We start from the raw sequence: 12,318 nt of genomic DNA, 5'->3' as shown, positions 1-12,318 counted from the left end.
AATGGTAGACCCCAGGATGTTGATAGTGGGGGATTCAGCAATGATAATGCCTTCGAACATCAAGGGGAAATGGTTAGATTCTCTCTTATTTAAGATGGTCATTACCTGGCACTTGTGTGGTGCGAATGTTAATTACCACTTATCAGACCAAGCCTGGGTGTTGTCCAGGTCTTTCTGCATATGGACATGGTCTGCTTCAGTATCTGAGAAGTTGCGAATGGTGCTGAACATTGTGCAGTCATCAGCGAACATCCCCATTTCTGACCTTATGATAGATGGAAGGTCATTGATGGAGGAGCTGAAGATGATTGGGCCTAAGACACTACCCTGAGGAACTCCTGCAGTGATGTACTGGGACTGAGATGATTGACCTCCAACAACCACAACCATCTTCCTTTGTGCCACCTATGACTCCAACCAGCGGAGAATTCCCCCCCCCCCCCCCCCCCCCCCCCGATTCCCATTGACTCCAGTTTTGCTAGGGCTCCTTGATGCCATACTCGTTCGAAAGCTGCTTTGATGTCAAGGGCAGTCACTCTCACCTCACCTCACCTCTGGAGTTCAACTCTTTTGTCCATGTTTGGACCAAGGCTGTAAGGAGGTCAGGAAATGAGTGGCCCTAGCGGAATCCAAACTGAGTATCAGTGAGTAGGTTATTGCTGAGCAAATGCCACTTCCTTCACTTTGCTGATGATCGGGAGTAGACTAATAGGGTGGTAATTGGCTGGGTTGAATTTGTCCTGCTTTTTGTGGGCAGGACATACCTGGGCAATTTTCCACATTGCCAGGTAGATGCCATGTTATAGCTGGACTGGAACAGCTTCGCTATGGGCATGGCTAGTTCTGCAGCACAAGTCTTCAGTACTATTGCCAGAATGTTGTCAAGGCCCATAGCCTTTGCAGTATCTAGTGCCTTCAGCTGTTTCTTTATCTCACGTGGAGCAAATCGTATTGGCTAAAGACTGGCATCTGTGATGTTGGGGACTTCAGGAGGAGGCGGAGATGGATCATCCACTCAGCACTTCTGGCTGAAGATGGATGTGCTAGGCTCCCCCATCATGGAGGATGGGGATATTTGTGGAGCTTCCTCCTCCAGTTAGATGTTTAATAATCCACCACCATTCACAACTGGATGTGGCAGGACTGCAGAGCTTAGATCTGATCCATTGGTTGTGGGATCGCTTAGCCCTGTCTATTGCATGCTGCTTCCGCTGTTTGGCATGCAAGTAGTTCTGTGTTGTAGCTTCAGCAAGCTGACACCTCATTTTTAGATATGTCTGGCACTGCTCCTGGCATGCCCTCCTACACTCTTCATTGTACCAGGGTTGGTCTCCCGGCTTGATAGTAATGCTAGAGTGAGTGATATGCTAGGCCATGAGGTTACAGATTTTGGTTGAATACAATTCTGCTGCTGCTGATGGCCCACAGCGCCTCATGGATGCTCAATTTTGAGTTGCTGGATCTGTTCAAAATCTATCCCATTTAGCAGGGTGGTAGTGCCACACAACACAATTCCTCCTGTTAATTATTTAATTGTCCATCACCATTAACGATGGGATGTGGCAGGCCTGCAGAGCTTTGATCTGATCCATTGGTTGTGGGATCGCTTAATTCTTCCTATAGCATGCTGCTTCCACTGTTTAGCTTGCATGTAGTCCTATGTTGTAGCTTCACCAGGTTGGCACCTCATTTTTAGGTATGCCTATGCTGCTCATGGCATAGTCTTCTGCATGCCTCATTGAACTAAGGTTGATCCCCTGGCTTGATGGTAAAGATAGAGTGAGTGATATGCTGGACCATGAGGTTACAGATTGTGGTTGAATACAATTCTGCTGCTGATGATGGTCCAAAGCGCCTCATGGATGCCCAGTTTTGAGCTGTTAGATCTGTTCTGAATCTATCCACCACCATCACCCATCCACCGCCCCCCCCCCCCCCCCCAACCACCCACCAGTCCCTGCCACACAAGGGGTTCCATTCCATCAATGCATAGCTGGTCTTCAAAGGCACAAATTTATTCATTTGAATGTCACCAAGGTGGCAATCATGATTCCTTCATCTTACAGCAATTTATGATGACATTATTATTTGAAGGGGTTGGTAGATTAGAGGAGGCGGTGGTGTAGTGGTAATGTCACTGGATTAGTAATCCAGAGCCCAGGCTAATGCTCTGGGGACATGGGTTTGAATCCCACCACAGCAGATGGTGAAATTTTAATTCAATTAATACATATGGAATTAAAATCTAGTCTAATGGTGACCATGAAGCTATTGTCGATTGTTGTAAAAACCCATCTGGTTCACTCATGTCCTTTAGGGAAGGAAAACTGTCATCCTTACCTGGTCTGGCCTATATGTGACTCCAGACCCACAGCAATGTGGTTGACTCTTAAATAGCCTAGCAGGCCACTCAGTTCAAGAACAACTAGCGATGGGCAATAACTGCTGGCAATGCCTGCATCCCATATACAAATAAAAAAAATTGGACAACTGGCTCTTAGGGAACAAGGATATCTTCTCCATTCCTGGCTTATTACTGCCCCAGAGACAGATATGGAGAAGTGCTAAAGAGCACATGCAACACCAATATTTTGGTTTTACAGAGCATTGAAGTATTCAAACAAATATTTGAATAATTTGACATGTCAGTGTATGTTGGTATGTATAGTAGAACCCTACAATGGTCTTAAAGATCCTTGTAGTCTGCAACCCTAGTCAAAACATTCAGTAGAGAAACTATACCTGGGATTAGGAATTCTCCCACTGGGATCACTGCTGCAGACAGCCCCAGCATGGTCATTCTCTCCACAATGCTCTGCAGATTCATTTGGCAGTCAGACACCACAGATATTGGCTCATAGCCACCTCCATATTTAACTCCAGTCCTTGCAGGGTACATAGCACAATGTACTCAAGTGACTGCATGAAATGTTTATTGAAAAAAAGTATTTGCATTTATATCGCAATTTTCATGTCTTCAAGATACCTCAAAGCACTTCACAGGCAATTAATTACTTTTGAATTGCAGTCGCTGTCGTTATGTAGGTAAACACAGGAGCAAGGCCCCATAATCAGTATTGAGATGAATCACCTCTTAATCTGTTTTGGTTGTGTTAATTGGGGATTGATTGTTAACCAGAATACCAGGAGAACCTCCTGCTCCTCTTCAAAAAAAAAATGCCATGGGATTTTTTTCCCTCCTGGAACAGTCCGTCAGTGCTCAGTACCGCCTCAGTACTACACTGAAAGGCCAGCCTAAATTATATGCTCAAGTCTTGAATTGAAGTTTGAACCCATAAGTGCAAGAGTGCTACCATTGAGCCAAAGATGGCACTTACATTAGATATGAGAATTAGTTTGTAGCAGGCCCAATAAGGTATAAATTACTGAGTTCAGTAGGATTTGAATTAGCCTTTCAGCCAACTACTCCTGTGTCATCTCCTCATTAATATAATTCACCAAGTACTCCCTCCTGTAAATAACTAAAGTGGAAGTGTATATGCTAGCACAGTGTAATACAAGGGCTGAGAAGTGGTGAGGCAGAGCGTGCATCAACCTCTGAATGTTTCTCCATGTGAGCAGGATCAGCAGAATAAGAAGGAAAATAGTGAGGCATCTTTTCAGACTGGGCTTTTATGGCAAAATATTGGGGGGTAGATGTGGGGTAGATTTTCTCCAAGCTGTGATGGCACTAATGGTCCCTCTAGGTGTGCAAATGCATCCCAGTGCAGAAATCTGGAATGTACTGGGCAGGGAATGAACAGGCTGAGAACAAGCAATGTTCTCTTTAAGATGCGGGCATGCACAGCTATGCGGCAATCTTAAAGGGACAACGCAGTGCAACAAGCAGACAGAAATTGAGCACAGCAAACAGAAATTAAAAGGGAATGTTGGAAGGCACCAGGCTCATCTTTTGGGGAATTGCCTGGCATAGAGCCAGTTTTTCTTCTGTCTCCTGTCTAGGTTGTGCCAGCTTACTGCTGTAACTGAAGCAGAAAATCTAAGTCTGTGTGTTATACTGCTGTGCTTAAGTCAGTGAATGAATAAGACAGTAGAAGGTGAAAGAATAATAAGTAAAGCATGGTACTAACACCTCAGCTGAAAAAGGTCACCCTGCTTTACATCATCTCCTGCCTTCCATAGTTAATTCCTCAAAAAGAATATTCCTCCTACTCGCTCTTCTTGCTGCTATATTGAAGTGCTGTCAGAAAATGTTGAAATTGGAAAATATGTAGTTTAACTTTAATGTGGCAACAGCTCTTAAAAAGCTATTGACTCTCCAGATATCCCACTCAGCTACCGTGGCATATTCCCTGTGTGCTGGCTGAATGGAAATGATTGATTTAAAAGAGCTGATCTTACAAAATGACATGAGAGCGCTTTTACACACTACTTGCACTCCATATTGGTGAAACAAAGCATTGTTGCTGCCATTGCAACAGAATCTCTATGCATCCCAGAATGTAGTGATTAGAGGAATAAGCAACTGGTTGGATTTACTTTTCCTTTAAGTAATTAATGCTGGGAAATGACTGGAGTTGGGAACGCTGTGTACATTTTATGTGATGTTTACTTAGATGATTATCTTTTTCAGGCAACGAATGCAGAAGTCTGCAATGTATGATCTGTGTATAGCAATGCGGCAAATCTCACAGGAGTTCATTCATCTTCAAGTGACCCAAGAGGAATTTTTATGCATGAAAGCATTAATACTTCTTAATACAAGTAAGTGAAAATACAATTTGAAATAGTGAAGGAAACCAGTATTCCCTTTGTTGAAATTACAGTATGAACTATATATTTGAATGAATCTTCACACACCTTGTGAATTATTCTTTAGTTAGATCTTTAGAAGTTAACTGACATAATGTGCTGATGTACTGTTCATTTGTCAATGTAGGCTCTGATATTTACCATGACACCATTGTCAATTACTCTGAGATTTCGAAGTACTATGAACTGTCTAGTGTTGTACTATTATCCTGACCAATGTGAAAGTCTCAGGATAACAGCCACAACAAATGCAACCAATAACTGCTTATTCTTTGGCTGAGCCACAGGGTCAATTTGATAGCACACTTGGCTTAATAAAGATGTGTTCTCAGTTGAGATCATTGCCTATTTAAGGAAATTCTTTGAAAAGAATTCTTATAGGAAAAATCAGATGTTCAATGTCTGATTTCCATGGAAAGCAACCATTTTTGGCTTCAGACTCAGCTAAGAGCAGCTGCATTCCCAAATAATGATCAGCACCATACTACTGCCCAATCGCAACCATCCAATCTACAGTATGAATTGAGAGGTAACAAAGACTAGGACGGAAATTTTAACCCCAAAAAACAGACGGGTATGGGTCAGGTGGATGTTAAAATGTTAAAAAAAGAGGGGGCGGTCACACAACTTCTTATGTGCTTCATACTTAACAACCATTTTAAATTTAACCTTGGCTGGCCAAGCTTTTTAGACCTCAGGAAGCCCAGTGGCTAAAGAGAGGCGAGAAGTGCTGGACCCAGTGCCTTTCTACTTCTGATCTCCTCCATGAAGCCTCCAATCTCTAACCCCCCACTCCCCCCCACACCCATCTGACCCTTCTGATCTCCCAAATTCCAGTATCCATTCTGCCTCTGGCCTCCAAACTCCCCTGACCCCCGTCTTCCTGATATTGCCTTGTTCTGTACCTCCTGCACCCCCCAGGCCTCCCCGATCTTCCCAGCTCCAATCCGCTTCTTGACCATGGCCTGGTCAAATGCCTACCTGCCAGCCAACCTCTCAATCTGGCCGGCTGTGGCCAGGAAATAGAGACAAAAAATGGCTGTTAAATTTGGCAGGACCTGTGGGAAACCAATTCTTTTGACTTTCCTGACCACAAACCAACCGCTCTTCTCCCTCCCTCCGAGTTCATATCCAGCCCTAGAAATTTAGTACTGGTCACAAGATATCAGATATCCACCCTCTATTTCTGTATCCCAGATACCTCTTAGCTAGATTTCTGAACTATAAGAAGCTACTTACTGATTGGCTAATGTCAGCTATTTGTTTCTATTGGGAACTTTGAGAGTCTTAATGAACAGGTCTCTGAGGCAGTGCAACAATAATGTTAATCTTCTGTTTTTCATATGGGAAGCACATTAAATCAATTCAACTTGCTGAAAGGTGCACTCTGCAATAACAATTGTAACTTTATTATATTGCACTTCCTCTTCAGAAAGATATTTTAAATTGCATAAATGAAAGTTGACACTTGGTGAAAAGGAAAAAGGTAGAATGGATTGAGGAGAAGATCCAAAAAAATGTTGTAAAGAAAAGTATTTTATGTTTTTGAAAGCTGGGAGGGAGGAGGCAAGGTGAAGAGATCTTGGAAGAGTATTCTCGAGGGGATTACTAATGAGCAGTGGACCAACTTTAGATGAGTGAAGGATGAAAATGGGGACATTACTGAAAAGGAGATCATTGAACATGATAGAATAATGCCTTGGAGCTTTTAAAGCTGACATTAAGGATTTTGAAATTCAATCATAGGAGCACCAGGGACCTTTGAAGCCTGGTGAAGACTGGGGTATGCAGATAATAGCTGGGGTAGCCCCATTCTGGATGAGTGGCAACTCGTGTAGAGTGGAAACAGGGAGGCCACCCAGGAGAGCATTTGTAAAGTCACCCCTTTAGGAATTAAAGGCTAAATAAGGTTACATTAAAATTATTCCTTTCTGCACTTGCCATTACATTCAAACATCCGATTTAAAAAAATTTTCAGTTTAGCTATTCACCTTTATATGAACTAGCACAAGACTTGCATATTTACAATTTTAAACTGTTGTGCTGGAACATCTGCATGAGTCAGCAAGGAACAAATGTTGAAATATTTCTGGGTGTCTTATTTTAACTGTGCTAATCAGTTACTATTTAATAGTATTGTTTGGAAATAATTTTGGCTGTCTTTTTAAAAAAAACAAAGTTCTAAGATATTATTACAATCTACTCAATTGTAAAGTGCTTCACTTTTAGGAAAGATCTTATCTCTTTTATCCAACATGCCACATTTTATACATTGGAAATGGCAATTGTTCACTTCAGCTTAAACAATGACTTATTTTAATGTGTCTCTTAAAAATGAACACTCTTTCATATGTTGAAATGTGTTTGCAAACTATATTACCTTTTATTGATCATAAGTTTCACTTCTAGCATTCCCTTAGTGCTGACAGTTCTGTATTTATAAATAATGATCATGTGCTTTTTTGTTGAATGAGAGTTGCAAGTTTGCATTATATAGGCTACTTTGCATCTACATTTGGGATTATACTTTCAGAATTAAAATTGAAATATTGAAAACAAATATTTTAATCAATTATATTATACAGTATAGTTCAAATAAATGAATATCTGCTAATTGATGAGTTGTGTTTTTCAAAACATTTCCCATTGCCATTTAGTGATGTTTAAATCTGTTCTATTAAAAAAAGGGAAGCTATTTGCAACAGTTTCAATATTAATTCCCTCTCGGTATGCCCCATGAAAACATTTTCCCCAAAATTTAGAAACAGAAGCTAAAAATAATCAGATTTTAAATGCTTTGTTAGGTTAGTCATAACAAAACACCTTACAGACTGAACAAAAGGGAGAGAGATCATGAATGGTTCAAAAACAGATTGATCATTCTCATGCCAATTCAAGGCCGATGGTACATTTCAAGATCCTAACATCATGGATTTTGCCCATTTCATTCGGTTACTGAACAAATGGAAGTGAGGGAACACTTAAAGTGTTATTTATTTTCATAAAATCCAATTTTAAATCAAGAAGGATGTCTGTGCATTTGTTGATATTTTAATAAGCACCATGCCATTGCAGGGGATCTCAGAAGTAGAGAAGCAAAACTGCTGGCAAACCAGGAGTGTGAAACCAAAGGGGGTATATGTGTTTTTTTCATGTCTCCAATCTCGGTTTTACATGAATCATGGAAGGCATATACCATTTTAATGGTTGGGTGTGGAATGTATGCTGCAGGTGAGAAGGATCGAATAGCTCGTGAGCAGCATATGAATGCGTTTGTGGGTTACCCTTCTACAAGGAGCAATCATATTTATTACCTAGTTTGGCATTTGGGCTCTTGAATGAGCACCATCTTTTTAAGAGTAAATATGAAACAAAATTACAAATGCTAAAACCTATGCAAATAAAAGTTTTACAATGGCCTTAATATTAACAGCCCCACGACAGGCAGTAGAGGGTTGGGAAGAATGGGGTTACAGGTTTTAAAAAAAGGGGAACATGTCCCAACCCACTGCGTGCACAACCATTGCCAATTTTATGGCAGCAGATTTTGTGATATGGCGGTAAACTTTATTAACATATTTAAATCAGACAGTGCGATTGAGAGCCAGATTTAAATTTATCAGATGCTGTGTGGGTTTCCCAGCTCTCAGGATACCTGGCAGTAAAAAGGTGACAAGAGCTGCCGACTGAAGAAGGCCTTTTGGGTCTGCTCCTTCCAGCCCCTGTATTAAGTCTTCGGCCTCCACTTTACCTATTGTGGTCTCTCTCTTTCCCCTACCGCAAACGCAGATTTCCCATCCCCCCATGCACCAATGCCGGCTCCATGGCATGATCGAAGATGACTTCCTCCCACGCACCCGCCCCCCCCCGCCCCCTCACCATAGGCACAAATCCTTGTCTTTTCCCGTTCACAATTGCCTCTTTCTTTCCTTCTGCCAAATCACAATCTCTGATCTTCCCACCCCTCCACAACCCTCCCGAATTCTAGGGACCATCCCCAAGGGTCCTAGACTGCAGCCTCCTGCTGCTGGTTTTCCACCAGCTGTCAGCCAGCTTGACAATATGGTCAGTTCCTCGGCATGAAGTGAACGAAAAGAATATTAATGAGGTTTTGCCATTGAATTCAGCAAGAGCTCCGTATCCTCGGCTTTGACTCACTCTCCAGCCATACTTGTCCTCCCCACACCCTCCCCACCTCCCTATAAATATCGGGGCCAATGCATCCATTTCCACTTTAGGCATGACACTTTGTCACACATGCAAATGTTTGTCTCACCTTTTTTAGAAGTATAGCAACAGCAATCTTCAGCAAACATAGAAACTTCAACATGTAAGCGAAAAGACTTAGACAGATCCTGCAGTCCAATTAGCTCCTCATTGATCTCAGGATGTGTCTCTACAATAATAAGATCTTCTGCCCTTAAATATGCTAGTTAACAGATTCCCTGGAACTTTCAACTTCAGCAGAGATGTAAAACAGGCAGGTGTGGTTCTACACCAATTTTACACCCCACCTTATTCTCCTTTTCATTCAAGTCATCATATATGATAGCGAGGATGCTACCAAATTCACAGTCAAATTTTATAAATTTCACAGTCATGCAATTTAAGAATCGTGAATTTCACAATTTCATGTAATTAAATTGTAAATTTCACGGTGTTGCATCAAACCATTATCTGTTTAAAACAATAAAAAGGACAAGAGAGGTTTCTGGTTTCAAATGGCATACTCAAAAACTATGTGAAAAGCTATTGTATAAACTGAAGTCAGTATACCAAAAAAAATAAAAGCAAAATACTGCGGGTGCTGGAAATCTGAAATAAAAATAAGAAATGCTGGAAATACTCAGCAGGTCTGGAGGCATCTGTGGAGAGAGAAGCAGAGTTAACGTTTCGGGTCAGTGACCCTTCTTCGGAACTGGGAAATATTGGAAATGTCAAAGGTTATAAGCAAGTAAAGTGGGGGAGGGTGGTGAGGAGGTGGGGCAAAAGATAACAAAGGAGAAAGTGTAGATTGGACAAGGCCACAGAATAGCTGACCAGAAGGTCATGGAGAAAAGGCAAACAATTTGTTAATGGTGTGTTGAAAGTACAGATAGGGTGTTAATGGACTGAAGATTGAACAGCAGCAAGTACAAACATGAAAAAAACAGTGGGTAAGCAAACTGAACAAACTAAGATGAAATGAAATAAACAAACAAAAAAACATGTAAAAAATGTAAAAAAGAAAAAATAACTAAAAATAAAAGTAAAATGGGGGGGCCCATCATGCTCTGAAATTATTGAACTCAATGTTCAGTCCGGCAGGCTGTAGTGTGCCTAATCGGTAAATGAGATGCTGTTCCTCGTGCTTGCGTTGATGTTCACTGGAACACTGCAGCAAGCCCAGGATAGAGATGTGAGCATGAGAGCAGGGGGGAGTGTTGAAATGACAAGCAACCGGAAGCTCAGGGTCCTGCTTGCAGACTGAGCGGAGGTGTTCCACAAAACAGTCACCCAGTCTGCGTTTGATCTCCCCAATGTAGAGGAGACCACATTGTGAGCAGCGAATACAGTATACTACATTGAAAGAAGTACAAATAAATTGCTGCTTCACCTGAAAGGAGTGTTTGGGGCCTGGGATAATGAGGAGAGTGGAGGTAAATGGGCAGGTATTACACCTCCTGCAATTGCAGGGGAAGGTGCCATAGGAAGGGGACGAGGTGATGGGGGTAATGGAGGAGTGGACAAGGGTGTCACGGAGGGAACGCTTCCTTCGGAATGCTGACGGGGAAGGGAGGGGAAGATGCGTTTGGTAGTGGCATCACGCAGGAGGTGGCGGAAATGGCGGAGGATGATCCTTTGGATATGGAGGCTGATGGGGTGGAAAGTGAGGACAAGGGGAACCCTGTCACGGTTCTGGGAGAGAGGGAAAGGGGTGAGGGTAGAGGTGCGGGAAATGGGCCAGACACGGTTGAGGGCCCTGTCAACAACAGTGGGGGGGAATCCTCGGTTAAGGAAAAAGGAAGACATATCAGAAGTGCCGTCATGGAAGGTAGCATCATCAGAGCAGATGTGTCGGAGATGGAGAAACTGGGAGAATGGAATGGAGTCCTCACAGGAGGCAGGCTGTGAAGAAGTGTTTTACTTTTATTTTTAGTTATTTTTTCTTTTTTACATTTTTTACATTGTTTTTGTTTGTTTATTTCATTTCATCTTAGTTTGTTCAATTTGCTTACCCACTTTTTTTTTCATGCTTGTACTTGCTGCTGTTCAATCTTCAGTCCATTAACACCCTATCTGTACTAATGCTTTGTCTTTCAACACACCATTAACATATTGTTTGCCTTTGCTCCACGACCTTCTGATCAGCTGTTCTGTGGCCTTGTCCAATCTACCCCTTCTCCTTTGTTATCTCTTGCCCCACCCCCTGCTTTACTTGCTTACAACCTTTGACATTTCTAATATAACTCTGCTTCTCTCTCCACAGATGCTGCCAGACCTGCTGAGTATTTCCAGCATTTCTTGTTTTTATTTCAGTATACCAACATCAGCATGCGGCATTTGGCTTCCAGAATCTGTCACTTGATTGTGGCAGTAATGGTTGCAGCCGTTGGTTGATTTGCTCATCCTGACATTCTCACTTGTCTGCTAACACTTGAGACTGTTTCTCTCAAAATTGCAAAATTCTCCCTCAGCTACCAATCAGTGAGTTGAGACTGGTGTCAATCACAAAAATGCGCAAAGTTTGCAAAATGACAGATTTCACGGAGGACCCAAGTTTTCACAGAGGACCCAAGATTTCATGGTCTGTGACGCATTTTTCACGCCGTGAATTTTTTGCGGCCTAATTATAGCTGTCTAATCCACTCCCAGCTGTTCTATGCCATTGCCAAAGTTGAAAGTCCTGCCCATTGTATTACATGATGATGTCCCTGTATTGATTAGACAGCATTATTCTCATTTAATGTAAGTGTCACCACAGGAGATCCAATAACCCAAATTAAATACAGAAAATGCTGAAAATACACAGGACCCATCAACATCTGAAAAGAGAAAAGATAGGCTAACATTACAGGTCCTGATATAGCAGATTAGATTTTCCAATGTCAGTGAGCAGGTATCAGAGTGGAACAAAGAGCACAGCCAATGTCATGCTGACTAATAAGATCCTACAATTGTAGTATCCATGTGAACTCCATGACTGAAGCTTACACATGAAAGGATGGGGTTTTGTACAATGGTGAAGCCATGTGAAGGGCTAAAGCAATTTAAGGGTAGATGATCAAAAGTGAAGGACAAAAAACAGTTTGCTGGTGATGCAATAAGTGAAGATTCTGCTACATTGAATGGGTGCAAGGTAAGTTGACTTATTTGGTATTCTGAGCACCCTAGACAAAGGAAAGTAGCCTGACTGGCAGGTGGTGGCAACCACGTTTAGCACTCTATATAGTACCCACATACAAGAAAGCAGGTAAGGAAGAAGATGGCAGACTTTAAAAAAGATAGCAATGTAAGGCTACTCAACAATACTGCATACAGATAGCTATGCATGCCATAAAATGT

At 41.9% G+C, this 12,318-nt stretch overlaps 1 protein-coding gene across 1 annotated transcript in view; it reads left to right on the top strand.

Moving 5' to 3' along the window:
- The window catches only part of LOC137371443 (progesterone receptor-like), a 386,043-nt gene that overhangs the window by 328,685 nt on the left and 45,040 nt on the right, over window positions 1-12,318 (top strand). Inside the window, exon 7 of the mRNA XM_068034058.1 lies at window positions 4,595-4,725. Coding sequence (XP_067890159.1) covers window positions 4,595-4,725 — 131 coding nt within the window. The remainder of the gene's footprint in view (window positions 1-4,594; window positions 4,726-12,318) is intronic.

The sequence above is a fragment of the Heterodontus francisci genome, chromosome 6, assembly GCF_036365525.1.
Source record: "Heterodontus francisci isolate sHetFra1 chromosome 6, sHetFra1.hap1, whole genome shotgun sequence".
Taxonomy (NCBI): domain Eukaryota; kingdom Metazoa; phylum Chordata; class Chondrichthyes; order Heterodontiformes; family Heterodontidae; genus Heterodontus; species Heterodontus francisci.
Note: the sequence above shows the minus strand (reverse complement) of the source record. Positions and strands in the feature narration are given on the sequence as shown.